The sequence below is a fragment of the Diorhabda carinulata genome, chromosome X, assembly GCF_026250575.1.
Source record: "Diorhabda carinulata isolate Delta chromosome X, icDioCari1.1, whole genome shotgun sequence".
In the NCBI taxonomy this organism is placed as follows: Eukaryota; Metazoa; Arthropoda; class Insecta; order Coleoptera; family Chrysomelidae; genus Diorhabda; species Diorhabda carinulata.
The window spans coordinates 6,610,085-6,629,763 of NC_079472.1; the positions used below are offsets into that span (position 1 = coordinate 6,610,085).

Genomic DNA, 19,679 nt, shown 5'->3' on the forward strand with positions numbered 1-19,679 from the left:
GTGTTCAACAATTTAATGAGGGCTACAAATTCCAGATGGTCGACGTCATCGATTTTTACATATTCATAATTCTTGCTTACGGCAATAACGCCATATTTGTAAATATATTGATTATCAGTGCCTTTCGTTTCAAACACTAATATTCGAATCATGTTAATATTAAGACTGCTGCATAGTATCGAGTGATGTGTCCAAAGATTATTTGGTTTTTAGATTTAGATTTTTAGAGTTCTTCTGCATATACCATTAACACATTTTCGCAAAAACAAGAATTGATTCTTTTCTCTTGCCGCCATTTAATAAATCGATTATAGCAGATTGGATACCTCTCTTAAGACTTTCTCGGTAAAAGATTTAAAGGAGTATTTTTAGCCTTCTGCGATATATGGAGCCATACATTCTACTAATACTTCATCATCATTTGAATCGATATCTGCTATTTCCATATTTTAAAAGAATGCAGCCCTTCAAAAATCGACAATAATAAACTAAATATCTAATGATATGAGGTATATACCTACTTATTTTAGTTAAGACAATACAAACTAATAGAATTGAACATCAAATATGTTACACAATTGAATTATTTCAAGTGTCTATTGCGATGTGGGACGGCGACCAATTGCACAAAATTTGCTAGGTACCTCTACACCCCTACAGTTAATCGCATGTGAGTTGTTAAAGTCTATATATCGAGGAAAAAATAGTGAACCAAAACAATGATTAGTGCGTGATCAGTATGTGAACATCTCGGGCGAAACACGGCTTGGCATCGTTATTGATCCAAATCAGTGGTGCAATCAAATATCACAAATAAAATGCTGCGTGGGAGAAGGCAGCCCAGCTTCGGTGCAGAAGCTGTTAAATTATGGGTAGTATATGGACGACATAGTCTTACTGTGCTGCATTGAGATTGTTTATGTTTGTCCGTTGCGTAATGTTCTTAAACATGTCTGACACGGATACTGATGATGGAGTTGTTGACATTAGATATACTACTAGCTATGAAGAGTGCTAAAAAGCGTCATTTTAACGCTACCGAAAAAAAATTATTGTGAATGTTTATAAATATGGATTGGAAGAAAATGATGACAAGACTATTGATGACGTTATTTCCAAAACGCCAAATATTTCGAGAACCATCAGAAAAATTTCGCACAATATTTTCTTTTAAAGTTCTGAGAGTAGTTAACGGAGATAAGGACTTGTCGGTTTTTATAAGATCGACATTTAATAATTTATTGAAAGAAATGGGATTTCAATACAGAAAACGAGGAAGAAATAGTTTATTATTAGAAAAAGCAGCAATCATTGTGCAAAGGCGATTAGAATAATTGAAAAAAGTAATTCGATTATCATTAATACCTGATTTTTAAATGAATATGTTCCATATTTGGGCCGTTCAATTTAAATCTATCCCAACTCCACATTTACTTTGTATATTTGTGTAATAATAATTGTGTATAATTATTTATAATTCATATTATTAATCTGCTGAATGAAACCGCAAATTATTTCTTATATGCGGAGTGTGGTTATGTTATATGCTCGGCTTTGGCGTTTTCAACCCTGATTACGTGCACTATGCGTGAATATGTTTTAATTTACTATTTTTCTTCGACAAATAGACTATAGATACCTTTACAATGTCGTGCGTTGTATTCCTAACATACGTCTGAGTTATGAATAAACCTCGTACGTTTGAAATCACTAACTTTCGTAGTTACTAGATCTAATGAATATAGACAATGCCACATAGTCTAGCCATTTCAAATTTGTAAGTTAATTTGGTTAGAGGCTCATATAAATGATGTAATAATCTAAAAAAAATTACCATAACATTTGTTACGACAGGAAAATTTTATTATGAGAAGTCAAAAGTACGAAATTGCACATTTTCCAGTGAGATTTGATCATACTTGATTTGAGAATTAATATCTGAAAGTTCAGATCGAGCCAATGATATTAATTTATTTCATTGTTTCCATTTTCTTCTACTGGTTATATTATAAATCTTTTTTATTTGTTGTAACTCCATCTTTCAAAGTAGTTTGATTTGAGGGTTCTATAACATTTTGTTTGATAAAAAATGAGTTAATTCATTCACGCGATATTATTGAATATTCCACTCATTTTCTAATTGAATCATGTAATGTCATCAAGAACCAGAAAGTATGCGAAATTTCAAGTTAAGAGGCTTAGCCAAAGTGACAAAACTATCATGATATATGAAAAATGATAGTAATTGGAAATAACACGTATTTTATGTGTATTGTATAAAATCAATTTGAATCTCTGATACGCTGAAAGCATGACTATGGTTGTTTTATCTATATGTCCGCTTTCAAGTCTAAAATTGACTTATTAAACCCTGTACACAACACCGCTCTTCGCCTCTACCTTGATGCCTTTCGCACAAGCCCCGCCGCTAGTGTCAATGTTGAAGCTAATGAGCCACCACTGTCCTTAAGACGACAATCTCTTCTCCTGCTAAAGTATCTTCCAATCCTTTTAATCCTGTCCATTCGCTACTCACCACCACGTCCTTACCTACTACCTCACGAACAATTGTAAATTCTATCCCTCAATTGCTCGCACCTCTACTACAAAATACCAACCTCTCTTTGTCCTTCCCAGTTTTTTTGTCTTCTTCTCCCCCTTAGACCAAAAATATTCCCATAGTAGATACCTTGATTACCATTTACAATAAACATGAATCCCCTAGCGCCCTTGTAGAGAAAGCATTCTTGGAAATTGTGCATAAAAAATCCTTCGACCTAATTCTCTACACGGTACACAGATTCCTCCAACGCTGAATTCGGTGTCGGTTGCGCAATCACTACAAACCACGAACTCATAAGTTCTTTTCGGTTACTTTCGACTTTACATTGGTGAACTATACAGTATCCTTCAAGCTTCCAAATTTAACTCTTCTCCCCATAAGCATATCGACAAAAGTACTGACTCTTTTTCATCCATACAGTCAATTACAACCATATTCACCGACCATCCAATAGTCCAAAACATTCACGACATCTACCAAACTCTCATTACTCTTGATATAACTCTCTCTCTTATCTGGTTTTCATCGCACACTGGAATTGCTGGCCACGAATCTGCAGATCACCATGCCAAAGAAGCCACAAGGATCTTTCTGAAATCCCAGTTCAGCTTGCCAATGATCTGAAGACTAAGTTCACCTCACTCAAAAATCTAGGCGCGATATATGGAATAAGAGTACTACAGCATTACATAACATCCATCCATCTACTTCTCACCTTTCCCTAAACTTTTGAATAGGAGAGAAGCAGTGATAATAAGAAGACCACACAAAACTTACTAACGGCTATTTGATGTCGTCAGAAAGTCGTTCTGTCTGCCAAAGTTATAAAGTGTGTCTGTTAAGCACATCCTCACTGAGTGCGGAGAATACTTTACCGCATACCAGCAGTTTGATATGAAAAACAAACTCAAGGAGACAGAAAATCCTTCTTAAAGCCACCAAGCTGTATGAGAAAATATAAATAATTTACGTATTGTAATAGATTTAGTAACAGTCCTTTATTTAACTTATGTATCATTTGATTGTTTTTGTGTGCCAATGACCAGCGCTGTCGAGGCACGTTAAACTGAAATAAAAAAAACTGTGTCTGGTATCTGTCAAATTTTCAACTTTTGCATTTCGAAACTGGGACTTACATGTTTCAGCTACTTAAAACGTATAATGAAATCAAATAGAAGTAATCAGAATATAATTCATTTATTTATATTCAACTTTTGAGCTAATAATACTATTTGGAAGGAAATTGTTTATCAGCAAATGACAATCTTACAAAATATTTACATGACAGAAATTTGAATAGAGCAAATTGTGTCAGAAAAAATCAATATTTTCACCTTGTTATCAAATTACTTATTGTATTTAAACCTTGTCTCATTTCAGAATAACTATTTATTCCTTGTTCTTTCACTACAATCTTACTAGAGCCTTCTTGATTTTTTTTGACCCCAATACCTCACTGGCAACCTAGAAACATAAATAACATTCCATTGTGACCTAATCTTGATCAAAAATAATTGATACAGTGCCCAGTTTGCTGAATCAGTACATTTATTTTGGTAATTAACCTCTAAACTTTTCAACTGTCCGTTATTTTCAGAGGTGGATCTACGTGGAAACCTTCAGTTGTACCTACTGGCCCCTTATCGACTCCATCTCCCTACATCAATAGTGCTACTACCGTTACAAGGACCTCTTTAGCTTCTAACAAGAGTGAAAATATTGGAGCTATTGGAACGGGTCACAATTTATCTGCTAAACCTTTTAGTCCTCAGGTGAGTTAATTACATAATTCTCCTAATAATAGATTTAAGAAAATATAGGTAATGATTACTTAAATGAACTAATTATTACATTATACAGTTTCAGAAAATATAATCACAATTATTTGTTCTTATAGAAAATGTTGGCATATTCATACTCAATTTCTCAAAGTTTCTTTACTGCACATATAATTTTTGGATTGAAAATAAGAATTTTTTGCTACTCTTACTGGATGTATGAAAAATATATCTAAATTTAAATTGAGAGGAAAAGTTTTCAAGAATACTTGCTGCCGTGTGTGATTTTGCATCTGGCAAACAGAAAACATTTCATAATCTTTACTTATACAATGAGTTCATAATATAACGCATTTTTTGATATATCGATTTCAGTACAAGAGAAGATGATTATAGGGTGTGCAGTCAATACACGGTAACCTATTGATATATTTTTTTCATAACTACAACCTATATACAGGGTGTTTCTAAATTCATGCGACAAAATTCAGGAGGTGATTCGTCGTATAAAATTTGGATGGGTCTTTTCTATAGCAAAATTTGCTCAACCCACCCCTTTCCGAGATGTCATCCTTAAAATGTGATGATTGAAATTCGGTTTTTCTATTCTATTCTTTCAATATTCCTGTTACATTATAAGGGGGAAAAATTAGCAGCCCTTTTTTGGTCATATCAAAACTTTTTAATATGAAGTTGTATGAAATTAAATTATAAGCTGAAAACCTTGTTTAATTTGGAAATATTTTTTATTGTTAATTTTTTTCCCAAATCCAATTGCTGCAGAGAAAAAAATAAACACCATAATTTATAATTCTTTTATTAAAATGAGTTAAAAACAGTAAAGTTGTGAAATGTACGATTCATAATAAATGCTGGAAATCATCCACCTATTTTTAATATTTTTTAATAAAACAGAGATCTTAAATGATCGTTTCACTTCATATTGAAAAAAAGGTTGTGAATTTTGTCACATGATTTTAGAATCTAGAAACACCCTGTATAAACAGCAAACGAATACTCAGTTCTAGATTCAGTTCCAATAATTTTGTTAAATACGTTCACAATTTTTCAATTTATGGTGGAAGTAATTCACGCAAAATCTACCACAAAAGGATAATTTTTATCAACTTACAACAAAAAATGAAAATTAAATGTTTTTTCTTCAATTTTATCAGTTTTTTGACAAAATATGTTATTCTTATAACGAGTATATAAGATCTCTAATTCTGTCAGACATAAAAAACTTTTAATTTTTGACGGACTGCATAAGCTGAGGATCCCATACTTTAGGAAAGCACTTTGGAGCTGATTTAAGTTTCTTGGAGGAGGATGATGATGTCAATACTCTTTTCTAAAAAATCCCACAAATTTTATTTGTGATTCATATCGGAAGATACTGCACTTCTACTTGCCTTCAAGTAATCAAGAACAATTCTGGAATGTAGATATGCATTACCCTGTATTAAAATGCATTGATCACCAATAAATTTAGAAAACGGAATCAGAACCTCTAGAAGTATTTCCTCAATGTACTTCTGAGCAGTGAGAGCACCATTATCGATGAAAGATGTATATATATAAATTGTATAAACTTCCATAAAATAAATTGAAAGTTTCCTTTTTGTATCGGTACAATTATCCTTCTAATCGTCCTATTTGAAAAAACTTTTAATCAATATTCCAATCAAAATATTGGAAAATTGAGTCAATTGATGAATACACTGTGTATTTCTTCATTTATAGAATATTCTAATTGGTGTAACGTGTAAAATAATTTTTTTGCTTGAATTGGCTATAAAAGCACCGTAACAAAGACTGGAAGGAAGTTGATAGGAGTTGATTAATGCCTTTAAAAAAACCTCCTAAAATTATTAATTCTGTGACGAATACACTTTTATACAATACAGTAATAATTTCATTCTGTCCTCAGTTTCTTTTGTATAATGTAGTTTTTTCTTTGTCTTTTTCCATATTTTGACGATTTATCTAATTGCCTCCATATATTCGGGCTCCTCTTTTCTTTTTCTGTATCACACACTGACATTTTTTGGGTTCTATTTTGTGATTCTCCATGATTATTTTATTTCATATTTTCTATAATACGCCACACATTATTTAAATAGAATTTTCCCGTGTGCTGCATTTCTCTGCAATTTTCACTGAATAAATTCTCAATATTTCTTCTGAAATATTGATCTGATGTTTCATTGACATAATACCCGTAATTGGAATCGCTTTTATCTCTGCTTCCACTTTCACTGTAGTAATGATTTTCGATTGCATTTTTCTTATTGCTTTATTCAGTTAGTCAGTAGTTTTATTATCTATTTTCTGCTATATTTAGGCGCAAAATAAAGAAGCTGGAAAAAATTAGAACATTAATATTTTGAAGAAAATATCTTGAATATGTTAGGGAATATTATTTTTTTACCATTGGACAACAAAGTTCCAAAAATAAATTTTAAGCAGCTTTTGAGTGGTAATGGAATTTCGAAATCGCAAAAACGGTTTTTTCGAACCACCCTAATGAATAGTTGACCAGTTCAAATGCCAACAAACGCAAGATGAGGCTAAGGTTATATTATGAGTGGTTTAAAAACATTCTGAATTGTTTACGATATGCATTGCTTTGGAAATACTCCATTAAAAATTTTTAACAATGCAGCCAAAATGTTTGGAATCTAATTCACATGACGGCTATTGTGCCATGTTTTTTTATTTGCAATGTACGTGGTTTTCAATTTCTTGGCACGGTGAACTATGAGCTAAACTCAATGATATATTTGTTGGGTATTACATAATATAGATTAGGTTGCCAAAAACAACTGCGCAAATAATCTCAATTTGTTATTTGTATGTTTGTTTCTTCAACAACAAATCAATTTATAATGTTCCACACATCTCATTCAAGAATAGAATGTTGATAATAGACTTATTGGATATTGAAATCTCTTGAGATTGTAAAAAAGAGTTTATATCGAAAGCAAAATAAACCTACACATGAACTAAGTACTTCCGCTTTTTACTGGTAGAGAACCCTGCTTTAATTTTTGAATAATTTATGTTAGTGCTGTAATTCACCATTTGTCACGTGATACTGGTCCCATTAACTTTAGAAAAAGTAGTGCGTGATTTTTAGGTATTAATTGTGGATTAATTTTAAATAGATACCACACGAATTGAAACAATTTTATTTAACACAAAGAATCAACATTTGCGATATGCACCTTAAACGAAATGAAACCGATCCTTTCTTGAAAAGAATCATCCCTGGTGATGAGAAATGGGTCCTGAATAGTAACATAGTCCGAAAAAAATCATAGAATAAACACAATGAACTAGCACAAACCACGTAGAAAGCTGAAAAACAACAAAAAAAGCCCACGCTGTCAGTGGTGGGGTTACGAAGGTGTTGTGTTTTTTGAGCTACTTCCAAGGAACCAAACTGTCAACAATTTATGAAACTGGATGAAGTAATCGAAGAAAAACGGGCAGAATTGTCAAATCGGAAAGGTTTAGTGTTCCAGCATGACAGGTCGTAATTACCTCAGTGTTTCATAGTAGCGGTACTGTTTAATCACGTGGAGGGTAGCCAATGAGCAGAATGCCCTTCCCGCCCCATAATACCGTGCACAATACTTTTCATACCAACGTCTCCTCGAATTTGGCCTTACGGGAAATCCACTATGCCGCCAATACATTGACCTCTGCTTTGCTTGCGGGGTGAAGTGTGGAATCCAAGTCACATCATTCTTGACGATTCTGTCGAGGTATTCATTACCGCAGAAATGTTAGTACTACAGTGTTGAATTGTTTGTTCGACTGTCAGAGTTTTTGGGACCCACCTGGTGCAATTTTCAAAACAGACAATCTCATGCAACAAGTATCACAATATATATGGACAAGCGCTGCTCAGCTCTTCATTACGTGCAACAAAATTATTATTGATGAGGATGTTCACTCCCTGTGCTCTTCATGATGGAAATTTTAACTCCCTTCTGATTCATGATATCGGCCCATATACCTGACAATATATTAATGAGACAATTCAATTTCTGACGCCGTGTTGCTCAAATTTAATTTAAGAACTTGATCATTGACTGAACCTCGTAGACGGCGTAAGTACTAATAGCCTTCCATTCGGACCACTGCTAGCATGATAGTAGCACAAAATGTGACCTGCCTGCTGGTATATAGATCTGACACGAATGCGCATTTGATATGGCTAAGTAAGTTTACTTTTAAGCAGTTATGTCAAAATGATAGATATATGATTAATATTATACTAGTACTGGTAGTTCAATCACTTTTAGACATACCCTTTTTGCTCTCAAAAACGCGGAAAAGGACTGTGGCGTTATTAATAGCAATTATATTCTGAAGTGAAACCAAATCATTTATCATCTTATTAGGAGAGAGTTATATTTTTATTCGATTTTCTTTATCATTTCCAGGTTAATGGTGCTGTCAATGGTGGACCAAGATTAGTTAACACGCAATATAATAGTCCCGTAAAACTATATTCAGAGGAAAGTATAGCAGAAACCCTTTCAGCACAAACGGAAGTGTTATCTACAGGTGCATTAGGGTAAGTTAAGAGTTTATTCTCCATAGTATATAATATAGATAGAGAAGTTCCTTATACAAAGCTTCCACAAAGTAACTCCTAAATTTATTTTTATCTGAATAAAGAAATAGTATGGGACAATTCCGATAAAGGTGAATATATTAATTCAAATTCACTTTTATTTGAGAAAATGATATGTAAATAATAAATATCAATAAAGTTTTTGACCTGTAGTAATAGGCAATCGTATTTTCTCCAGAAGGTTAGAAATGTAGAGCATCATACTCAATGATTCATTTTGTAGCTTTGATGACTTAACTTTTCGTGGGTTTCATGGATAACACAACAAACAAACACTTTAAATTAATGACCGAAGTGCCGAATTAGCAAATTCCTGTTGAAGTTTTTGGTTTTAACACATTTTTATTAACTTCACCTGTATGTGGGTTTATTTTTTTTCTAACTCTCCTTTGGACTAAGATCAAATGGCTTTTTACTGTTAGTATATCCCACCACTTTAATTGCGCTCGTTATTTGAGCGGGCTAAGGCGTCAACCTCTGGATTTGCCGGTCGGAGGTTCAAATTCACGCTGTAAAAAATGCTTTTCGGTATTTTTTTGAGAACTTGCAAATTTATCAATTGATATAGTGTGATTACAGTATTTTGTGGAAGAATAATGGTGAAGGGCACTCAGATTGCTTAGAAGCAGACAATTTAAAATTAATTAGTGCAGAGATCTGACTGGTTTACTAGGAATATATTTTAATTTACTCGCTTAGAGTTTTCCAACAATCTTTACATTTTTAAATAGAGTCTAAGCAGTGTCTGAGCAAAATTCAGCATGCTGGTATATAAAATGAAATATTGACTGAGAAATATGTGAGTTGAAATATGCCTTCAAAATCTCAGTATAACTAAACAAGTCCAATAAAAGCTTTGATTTGTACAAAATCCGTGTTGTAATTGACTTCTTACTGTTTTCATATTTTCAGTGTAAATTTCAAGAAAAACGAGAAAAACTACGATGCTTCTAATAGCGAAGTACTTAGAGCGCTGAAAGAAGCTGAAAACGATACAAACTACAACGATCAAGGTAATTATTTTGTTATATCTTTGGATGGTGCAATATCAAACATTTTGGCTACATCTGTATCCTATTAAAAATAATACATAGATGAAGATATATATTATGAGCTATTACAAGTCTTTTGACCAAATGATTTTATTTATGTTGAAAGTAATTACCACTAATCAATACACTTTTGAAACCGAAGCTTCCGAAACTTAACAGTTTGAAGCTAGTTATCATTTGAAATGCTCTCAAGAAATTGATTACTTGCATCATCTTTTTATCAAGAATCGCATTGTCAATTCAGGTGAATGGGGTGTATGTTTAATGATTGTTGTCTCATTTTCACGTAAAAATTTAAGCTTTCTATGCTTTGTTTGACAATGCATTACATTAACACGCAAATGTTGACTTACTTGGGAGCTACGGGTATTTTTATTATGACAATTTACTGTAGCTGTACTTTGATCTCCAAGTTTGATTCCTTTTAGTGATAATTTACTTTAAAAACAAACCGTGTACATTAATTTTTCGGCAAACTTTCAGTGTTTTATCAATAGTGGTTTTGATGAATATCCATGAATCTACATACGGCTTTTCTGGCGGGTAGGAATATCATAAAATACTCTGTTAGCCTAATCAGCTGTTCTATTTTAGAAAAAATACAATTTACCTGCACCATTATAGAACATTTATAATGTCCAATCGTTAAACGTATATCGCACGTGAGAGTTACAATTTTTCCATATTAAGATGATCATATAAAATAAAATAAACTGTTGGGGATCCTCCACCAAGAACTACATCAATCTCCTGATAGGAGTATCTTAGAACTTTTCCGATTAAACGTATCTCTCTATCAATTTTACAACGGTTACTGGAGAATTGGGCCTACTAGCAAATTTATCATCACCAACAACGATATTAATCTTCATTTGAAAGCGAAACACAGTTTCAAGACTTTGTTGAAAAACAAATTTATGCGATAATTTGGCTAAAAAATTATCACAATTTATTTCAATGTATTGTACTTTGGAAACAAATGATGTACATTTTTAGTGATCCATCTCAACTTATTTTGTGCTGTATTATCTCGCTACGAAATAACAAGTTAGCAAAATGCGTTAAAAAGTTTTCATACGGCATTATTTAGTAAAGTGTGCTCAGCAATTAATGGAACTTCTTAATATTACGATTTATACTTACAAACAAAACTCTGGAGTCTCCCAGATAAATACAATTTGCCTTTCGTATTACTTATCATAAATAACATAAGAAATTCTACTGTAACTGCTTCTATATAATAACTTGTAACTCATTATCTACTGCTATGCAGTTTGTATTATCGTGTAACATATACAAGCCTTGACATAATCCTAAAGTCTGTGGGTTAGATTCAGTTGGTCATATCTCTTCAGTCTTTCTATTGGTTGAAGAATAAGGAGATTTGCAACTAGTTTATTGCGGTGAGGTGAACTCTCAACCGTTTCTGATAACTATCCACTAATTTGGCATATTCTCCAATACCTGTTTTAGATTTCTGTTAAGTACTTAGTTGGGAATATATCAGGGAGCATTAGCCAGCGTTCTGTATATATAATATTTTTCAAAATCAATTACCACCAACACTTAGGTATATGAAATTCGGTAAGACCCAAAAGTCGTAAATTTGTGTCTATTTATAGGAAACCCTTCTACAGGGACGTACTATATTATTATAATACCTGGTATTTTCATTATAGTTGGAATTGAATTTTATAATATTTATTAGATTTCAATACCTGGAATATTTGGTTTACATTGTTGAGTTTGAAATTTTAATTTGACTTTTGAACTATAATCTTAAATCTATCAAATGATATACAATATATAAATATAAACATCACATTTTAATTTTGCTTTTGCTATTAGTACAAAAGAACAATCAAAACAAGGGAGAACCAGCTCCAAAGAAGGCAAAGACCTGCGTCTGCGTAAAGAATGTGGCAAGACAAACAAATACGTCTTCTTCAAGTACTTGGAGGATACTTAAAAAGCAACAACTACATTCTTATATTCATAGACTAGTCAAAGAGCTCTTGCCAGTGGATTTTTGTTGAACATTACAAAAAATAACAGCCCTCAATCCAAATTTTTTTAAATGTATTCTTTTGCACACTACTGGTGTGATGAAAATCCACATGTCAATGTTTTATGCACGAATGAGCTCCACCGCATTTTGATAGAAGTTGTCGTCGTAATTGGTTGAGTAACCATCTCCGAATAAATGGATTGGTATAGGTGCAGAACCTTCTATTCATTGGCCTCCTCGGTCATGCGATTTCAATCCCTTGGATTACACAGTTCGTATCTTTAAGAAAAAGTTCATGCTACGGAGGTAAATTCACCTCAAGTATTGAGAAATATAATTCAACGTAACTTAATGCCCTCATAACTAAATCTCAACCGTTTAGAAGATTAAAAGGTTCTTCAGGAAAAAGAGAGGTTATTTTATGTTATTTGCTTTTTTTTTCCAAATTTTCATCTTGTGATTTTAAATTTAATTGATGCATTTATCATTACTTCATACTAGCATCGGTTATTACTTTATAATTTTCATATCAAAATATTCCGAAAACGGTACAAAGTATCCAATTTCATCAAGAGTACCTTTTTGGTGTAAAATTAAATGATATTTATGTTCTCTTGAAATTTTCCTTAATAAATCTTATATTGAAAAACAAAATCGTTGGATGTATCAGCTTCCAAAGCATATTTGTATAAAATTTCAATAGAGAAGTTGCGGCAAAACCTCTATCTTGAATACGGATGGCGTTACGAAAAATTTTTAGCGAGTAAACCCCAAATATTTGTTAATTTTGTACCTATCCTTATCTTTATGAATATAGAAAATAGAAGTAGCCAACATGTTCTATTGCATTATTTATTATTACTCAATATTGTTAATTGAAAATTTGTAGAGATTCACAAACGAACTAAATAAGTAGTTTCATTGATCTCACAGATTTTCTAATGATTGTATCTCTTACTATAAAATATTATTGTGTATTTTGTTGTTGATTTTTAAAATATAAGACGCAGTATACCCAGTTACACATACACATTGACGAGTTTGGTGGTAAATGTAGTGTTAATAGTTGATTTATTGATTCGTTTCTATAATTTTAATTTCAGAATATCTACGACGACGGTTCAGAAAGGCTTATTTGAATTCTATCCTCCATTATCAACTCAACTTTGCTTTCTGTCAGAAACACCTTTAAATATTAACTCTGAACTGCTATTTTCCATTCACACACCGTATCTGGTGACTCCATAAACACTATTATTTCGTAAATAGTTCATAAAATGAGAAGACTTTTCCATATAATTTGTAGGCATCAGTGCAATCTATCAAAATGTACCCCTTCTAATTGAATATGGTTGCCTAAAAAAGGGTTGTAACCAAAAAAACTTTTGTTAACTCAATTCCATTTTCAAAAAATTAAGATAGACCTGAAAGATAGCACATTTATCAATAATCTCTGATGATACAATAAATTTAACAAGATTTTAGAATATATGTCTTTTATCTAACCGAATGCCGATTTTAGAGCATATAGAATTAAATTGTGATTTCTCGCACTATTAGGGTTGGATGATAATATAACAAATTTATAAATTTGTAATGTTATCTTTGACGAGTTTCCCACGGTGGTAATCAGATTTTTAGATTCTATCTTCTACTCATTTTGACGATAAAATGAATCCAAAGTTGACCAATGACAATACACGAATTTTTTATTTAATTTTAATGGAAGCAAGTAGCGATTGAAAATTGTCATTCTGAGCATCGACTAACCACAAGAAACAAGGCTCTACGTTTGAACAGGTTAATACTTATTTAGGTTTTGCAGTAGCATGCAATAAGATGAAATGATTCATAAAACTACCTGATAATCTATTCATATATGATTTCACAAATGAAATATAGCTTAAAAAACTTAAATACCACGCGTTTGTAGTAAAACTTTTAAAACTCTAAAGTTAAAATTAATTCCTTCCTTAAGAATTAAATGACTGACTGCGATTTGAGCGATCTAATGTTTCTTCCTTTTGCTAAACTGTACATCACTTGCTGCAGTCGCACAGTATTGATGTATCGACGGTGGATAATTCTGTTGAAATGGTTTTGGTTTTCTTGAATCTTGATAGTTCTTGAAGACAATTTTCCCCAAATTCTTATTTGAGCTGTATTTAAGACTGGCGAATAGTTTAGAACGCGAGTATTTATGAATATTGTATCTTCTGCCTTCTTATCGGGTCTTATTGATTAATACTTGTGGAACTCTGGCTTTGAGTAATCCTTAAATGACTTCAAATCAAACATGAATATCTCTTAAAGCTCAGGGATTCTCCTACTTTCATTGGTCGCTTTAAGTAGATGGCTTGGTAGGTATATTTCACGATTTTTGAATTTTCTTTAGATGCAGCTGTGGACAAAGTCACACTTTATTTGAGTATGGATCCGCTCCACAGAGTTATATTCACTTTGTGGAGAAATTGAGGAGGGCATTAGCCATTACGATATTTTTATTTTGCTATTACAGCGATTTTATTTTTTGTTACAAACAGAGCCTTTCGAGTCCAGTACACAAGTTTCTCTAATCCAATAATATGGATAACATGTTGGATGCCACCATAATAAATGGGGGAGTTGTGAGAACACAATTTAGTTTCAAAGTACAAGCTACCAGAGTTCAAAGATGGAAATCTTTCAACAGCCTCTAGATCCATTAGTATTAGTATTATTTTACCGTTCTTCGCTATCAAACAAGTGTTTGGTTTTCTTCCAGCAATGAGATTTTTATCATCACCTTTGCGTTCTTCCTAAAATATTTCGTAGAGTTGCTTTATTCATCTTATGTCTTCTTACAAAAAATGTTTTGTGAAATCTTCCCTTACATAGCGGAATGGTAATTCAGGAAGCTTGTGGGGAAAACTCTCCAATACTTGAGTGTAGGAAGTTGAGCTTTTCTCCCTAATATTAATTCCTCACTTTTGCTCGGATTCGATTCTCTTCTCTCTGCATATACTCTGATGTGTTTACTCATGCTTGAACTGTGATTACTCCAAGTTCATAAGTGTTCAAAAATTTTGTCTAAAATTTTTTTAAGTATTTGTTCTTTTCGCATTACATTGATTCAATCTTATTAGCAATCACGTAAGCCTTCCTTTGATTTTTTTTTATTTTGTTTAAATTCCTTACGTCCCATCATCATATTTTAACGAGCCAGTTCTTTCCATCCATTTGCTTCGCCTTTTTTTTCGTTTTCTTCATTTGATTTTGGTAACAACTCTATTTATCCCGGAACTTGGAAATTAGTCATTGCGATCACTAATTTGAATGTCACAGTATTGTTCATCATCGCTTTCATCGAGACTGATACTAGTTCTCTCATCGTGGACGATCCTTTAGTTGAATTTGACGATAGCGGGTGATTTTTTCTCCGCTAGTTCGATTATTACTTTCGTTCAAATTATTCTAATAAATCAGGAGCAAACACGTACGAAATTAATGATTCAAAATCTTCAATTCAAGGATGTTCTACCACAGAATGACGTTAAAATGAATTTGGTCTAGAAATTACGCCTATATACAATTTCTATTAAATAAGTTAAAAATAAATAGTTTTTTTGTAAGCACTAATGAAATATTGTTCATTTATTACTAACAAATCTGTGGTTGATAATGATTGAGCCAAACAAACTGAAGAAGCAGAAATATCTCTTTTTTACAAATTACATTTGATTACGTTGTTTCGCAAAAGCCAATTAAATCGTTTAACAATATTTTTTCAAACAAATAAAGTTTGTTGATTCCAAAATGGTTAAAAATAAAACAAACAAAACAGAAGATAAACTGAGAAAGATAGAAAGATGCATCAGAGCACTTTACGCGAATTTATGATAGGATGGGTATTCCGTTAGATCCGTTGTTAAGAATTTTGTTAAAAAATCTTTGACCAAAATGTTAAGATCATTTTTTTCATGTCGAACAACAAAGCTTTTTAAACAATCAGGTTAGTTTACTGGTACATCGGAAGTGAGTTGGTTAAAGATTTTTTGTTGCAATTTATTAGTACGTAACTTATCAGTCTTCTTCTCTGATTTGACAGTTAATTTGCTATCTACCTTTGATGATTTTATGTTGATGAAGAGTTACTCCATTTCTTCTTCAGTGTTTTTAGCTTTTCTGTCGATATACTCTTCCCTACGAATATAACAAAAATCATTTATGATGTCTTTCTTTCATCTGGATGATGTGTTTAATTTCAATGTAAATTTTTTTGTTATAATTATATAGTTAATGAGGTAATTTTTGGCCTGAAGAATATTAGCTTTTCCTTTTAAAATTGTAATTAAAATTTAGAATAGTTGATATATATATATATATATATATATATATATATATATATATATATATATATATATATATTATTCAAAATAAGAACGCTATTACAGTTTTCTACTATTTGTTTTTTATTGTTCTTATTAATTTCTTCACATTGACTTTACCACCAAACTGTACACAACTTCTACCACCTGTTGTATTCTTACTATCCATAACAAAACCACAGAGCCGGATTCAGGTGTAGTGACGACCCCGAACAGCGGCATTGCAGGTCTTAGGCACGTACAAGCTCCGGAAAATAAGCCGCAACCTCCACAGCCTCAATTACCTCCAGGACAGAACATTTGTGCAGATTGTGAACGGTTAATTGTGTGAGTACTCAATATGAAAACGTTTTTTTTTACAGCTTATATTGCTTTTGACGGATACCAAAGGAGAGGAAAATTGTTTGTTTTTTTATTACAAAGATGGTTTTTTGAATTGAAAAGTAGGATAGTTGAAGAAGTTCGAATGACCGTATTATTGAAAACAAACTTCTATTTTTCCATTTCGTTATGTACAACATTTCTTTATTGAACGAAAGTGGGAGGATTGGAATATCGAACTCGGTACTGAAGTAGTTTAAAATAAAAATTGCTGAATTTGGGTTGTTAAAAAATAGATTAAGACGAGCTGCTTTGTAAAATATTTATCTCAAAAATGTATCACGTTTGTAAATAATATTCATATAAATCTTCTTGCCGATAGTAGATTTCTACAAAACAATATTTTTTGTAAAGAAAATAGTAAGCTTTTCGAAAGTTATTTAATAATTGGATATCTAAAAAATATTCTCCAACTTTTACAGAGGATTGTTTGATTGTATCATATCGAGAAAAAATATCTCGACTAAGTCAAATTGATGCACGTTTCTCAGGTGACATTTGAGATTACATTAATTGAAAAACAGTTTTGTTTGTGAGTAATTCTGCTGAAAGTTATCAACTTTTTCACCCATTACAAGTAAGCAGAAGAATTTGTGCTATTTGCAGTCATCCTCACTGTAGCTGAAAGTATGAAATTTTGTAGTTTAACAAACTACATCAATATATCGCTATAATACTGGGCACCAATTATGAAATAGTTTAGAATAGCAAAAACTATCGATATTTGGATGGCATATAGCTTAACTGAATGAAATTTGATATCCACGTCAATTTGTTAAAAATTTTAAGCAGCTAATATCCAACTTGTATTAGCTTAGCTGAGAACAAGTGATCCAAAAAGCTCACCAAGTGGTATTGAACAACCGTCGGATTAAGATTAGAGAGATGGAAGACCCTATCGGCATATCAGAAGAACGCATTTGCCATATACTGATTGGAGAATTAAGCATACGTAAGGTGTCAGCGCTTTGTTTGCTTTTGAATTCTGGACCAAGAGCGAATTAAATGAACATTTAATAGGCGTATTGACGCAGCGTAAGCAAAATCAGTTGAATATTTTGTTTTTTCCTCAAGATAAGAGATCTTCTCATACATTAAAAAAATTCACTCTTTGGCTCCCAGCGACTTTTCCCTCATTTCCTAACCTCAAAGTTTCACTTGCAGACGAGGGATTTTTATCAATCGAGGACGTTATCGTATATGTAAACGCCTATTTAGAATGGTTTAAAAGTAATCGCGTGTTTCTAAGTTTGCTGAAAATTTCATATACTATTGACTATTATTCACAACGCCAGATTTCAAATATGTACTTTTGATTACTTGTCATAAGCTGTATTGAACGGTCGGGAGGTTGCACCCATTCTATAACTCGAATGTATCACTGTCTAAATATCATTCTTTGGATCTTCCCAAAAATTTTTTAAAAAATTGACAATAAAGAAGACGTCGACAATTATGCCATTTAACCATAAAAATTCTACATCGATAGAATTCTGAATTTCCCGAAAAATGGAACGTACGGAAAATACTTTTTAGATGATGCCCTTGTACAAAATAATTTATAAAAATTGTACAAGCCGTTTCCAAAATAATTGTGGCCTTCCATACATAAAACTCACTCTGTATGAGTGCTCAATTTCTTCAGTCCATACCAAGTAATTTAAAACATCTAATACAGAGTCATCTCAAGTTCACATTGCTCGGACAATCCGAATGAAATTTTCTTTTCAGTTAGAAAGAATAACGATTTAAATTTATTCTCAATCTGTAATTCAATAATACGGAAAATCTAATTTCTCAACTATCATATTTTTTAACCAACTCATCCACTGCAACACCGCTACAAACATAATTTTTGAGTCGTTTGCTTTTTTCCCAACAGTAATTCGCTCCGATTTCTATTCGACGCACAGCCACGCGATCGGTGGTCGAAAATCCACGACCCCGGTAGTTACCGAACAGACACGATCATTTAACGAACAGTCCCGATCAGTTAGTGTAGGCAGTACACAAACACAAGGATATTCAGAGAAACCTACTGCGCCGGAAGGCGCGACCATATGCACTGATTGTCAAAGGGTTATTGTGTAAGTCCAACTTTATGTTGGATTATGTACTGTCGCTGTTTTTCCATTTTTTTCCTTAAAACTGCAAAAAAAATGAAAGTATATGTCAAGGCTATAGACATGTGTATGATATATTTAGTCTTAGTGCTAAGAAAACTGAAATAATACACAAATAAATAATAAGTAGATAGATAAGTTTTTTACTGTATATAGCTTTTCCTCAATCATAAATCCACATTGTGAAAGTTTGACACTCGTGAGAAAAAAGCTCGGAATCAAAAGTCCCTAGCAAAAAATCTGCAGCATTCTTTTACTGATCTCCAGCATCTCCAAGCCATTAATCTTAGATTTATATTATAAAAAAATATATCAAACGAAAAAGAAACATAAACAAACAAAATGGGTTATAATTGACCGTAAAGAGAATACAAGCTCAAACTATATCCACCTTGTTCGATGCTATGGTGGTGCAGGATTTCCAGCCCGGATTTTCCTCTTAAGTTCATCCCATGAATGCTCGAAAGGATTAAAGCCCAGGCTACGTACTGGCGAATCTAAAGCGACAAGATCGACATCCTGTGAATGCTGCCGTACGGAACCTGGAGTATGTGAACGAGATGATCTCCTGAAATTTATTCTATGTATCGGTTCGCCGTCAGTGATCTCGTTCCACCGGCTGTTTCAATAAAAACTCTGTTTTTGTTTCCATTGATATGACCGCCCAAGCCTTCCAGGAACTTCTCTCCAGCCTCGCAATAGCTACTTTTTCTTTTATTCATCATTGCCTGTATCTTTCTTTAGGTCTTCTGTAGACTT

At 32.5% G+C, this 19,679-nt stretch overlaps 1 protein-coding gene across 19 annotated transcripts in view; it reads left to right on the forward strand.

The window, feature by feature from the left end:
• The window catches only part of LOC130900749 (PDZ and LIM domain protein Zasp), a 101,619-nt gene that overhangs the window by 50,433 nt on the left and 31,507 nt on the right, over positions 1 to 19,679 (forward strand). For 10 of the 19 annotated variants that reach the window (XM_057811581.1, XM_057811589.1, XM_057811592.1 and 7 more), the window contains exons 3-6: positions 4,161 to 4,335; positions 8,796 to 8,929; positions 9,902 to 10,002; positions 18,680 to 18,884. In XM_057811581.1, the coding sequence (XP_057667564.1) occupies positions 4,161 to 4,335; positions 8,796 to 8,929; positions 9,902 to 10,002; positions 18,680 to 18,884 (615 nt within the window). Of the gene's footprint in view, positions 1 to 4,160; positions 4,336 to 8,795; positions 8,930 to 9,901; positions 10,003 to 16,598; positions 16,744 to 18,679; positions 18,885 to 19,679 lie in introns of all 19 variants that reach the window. The other 9 variants (XM_057811594.1, XM_057811585.1, XM_057811587.1 and 6 more) reach the window with 1 other exon arrangement.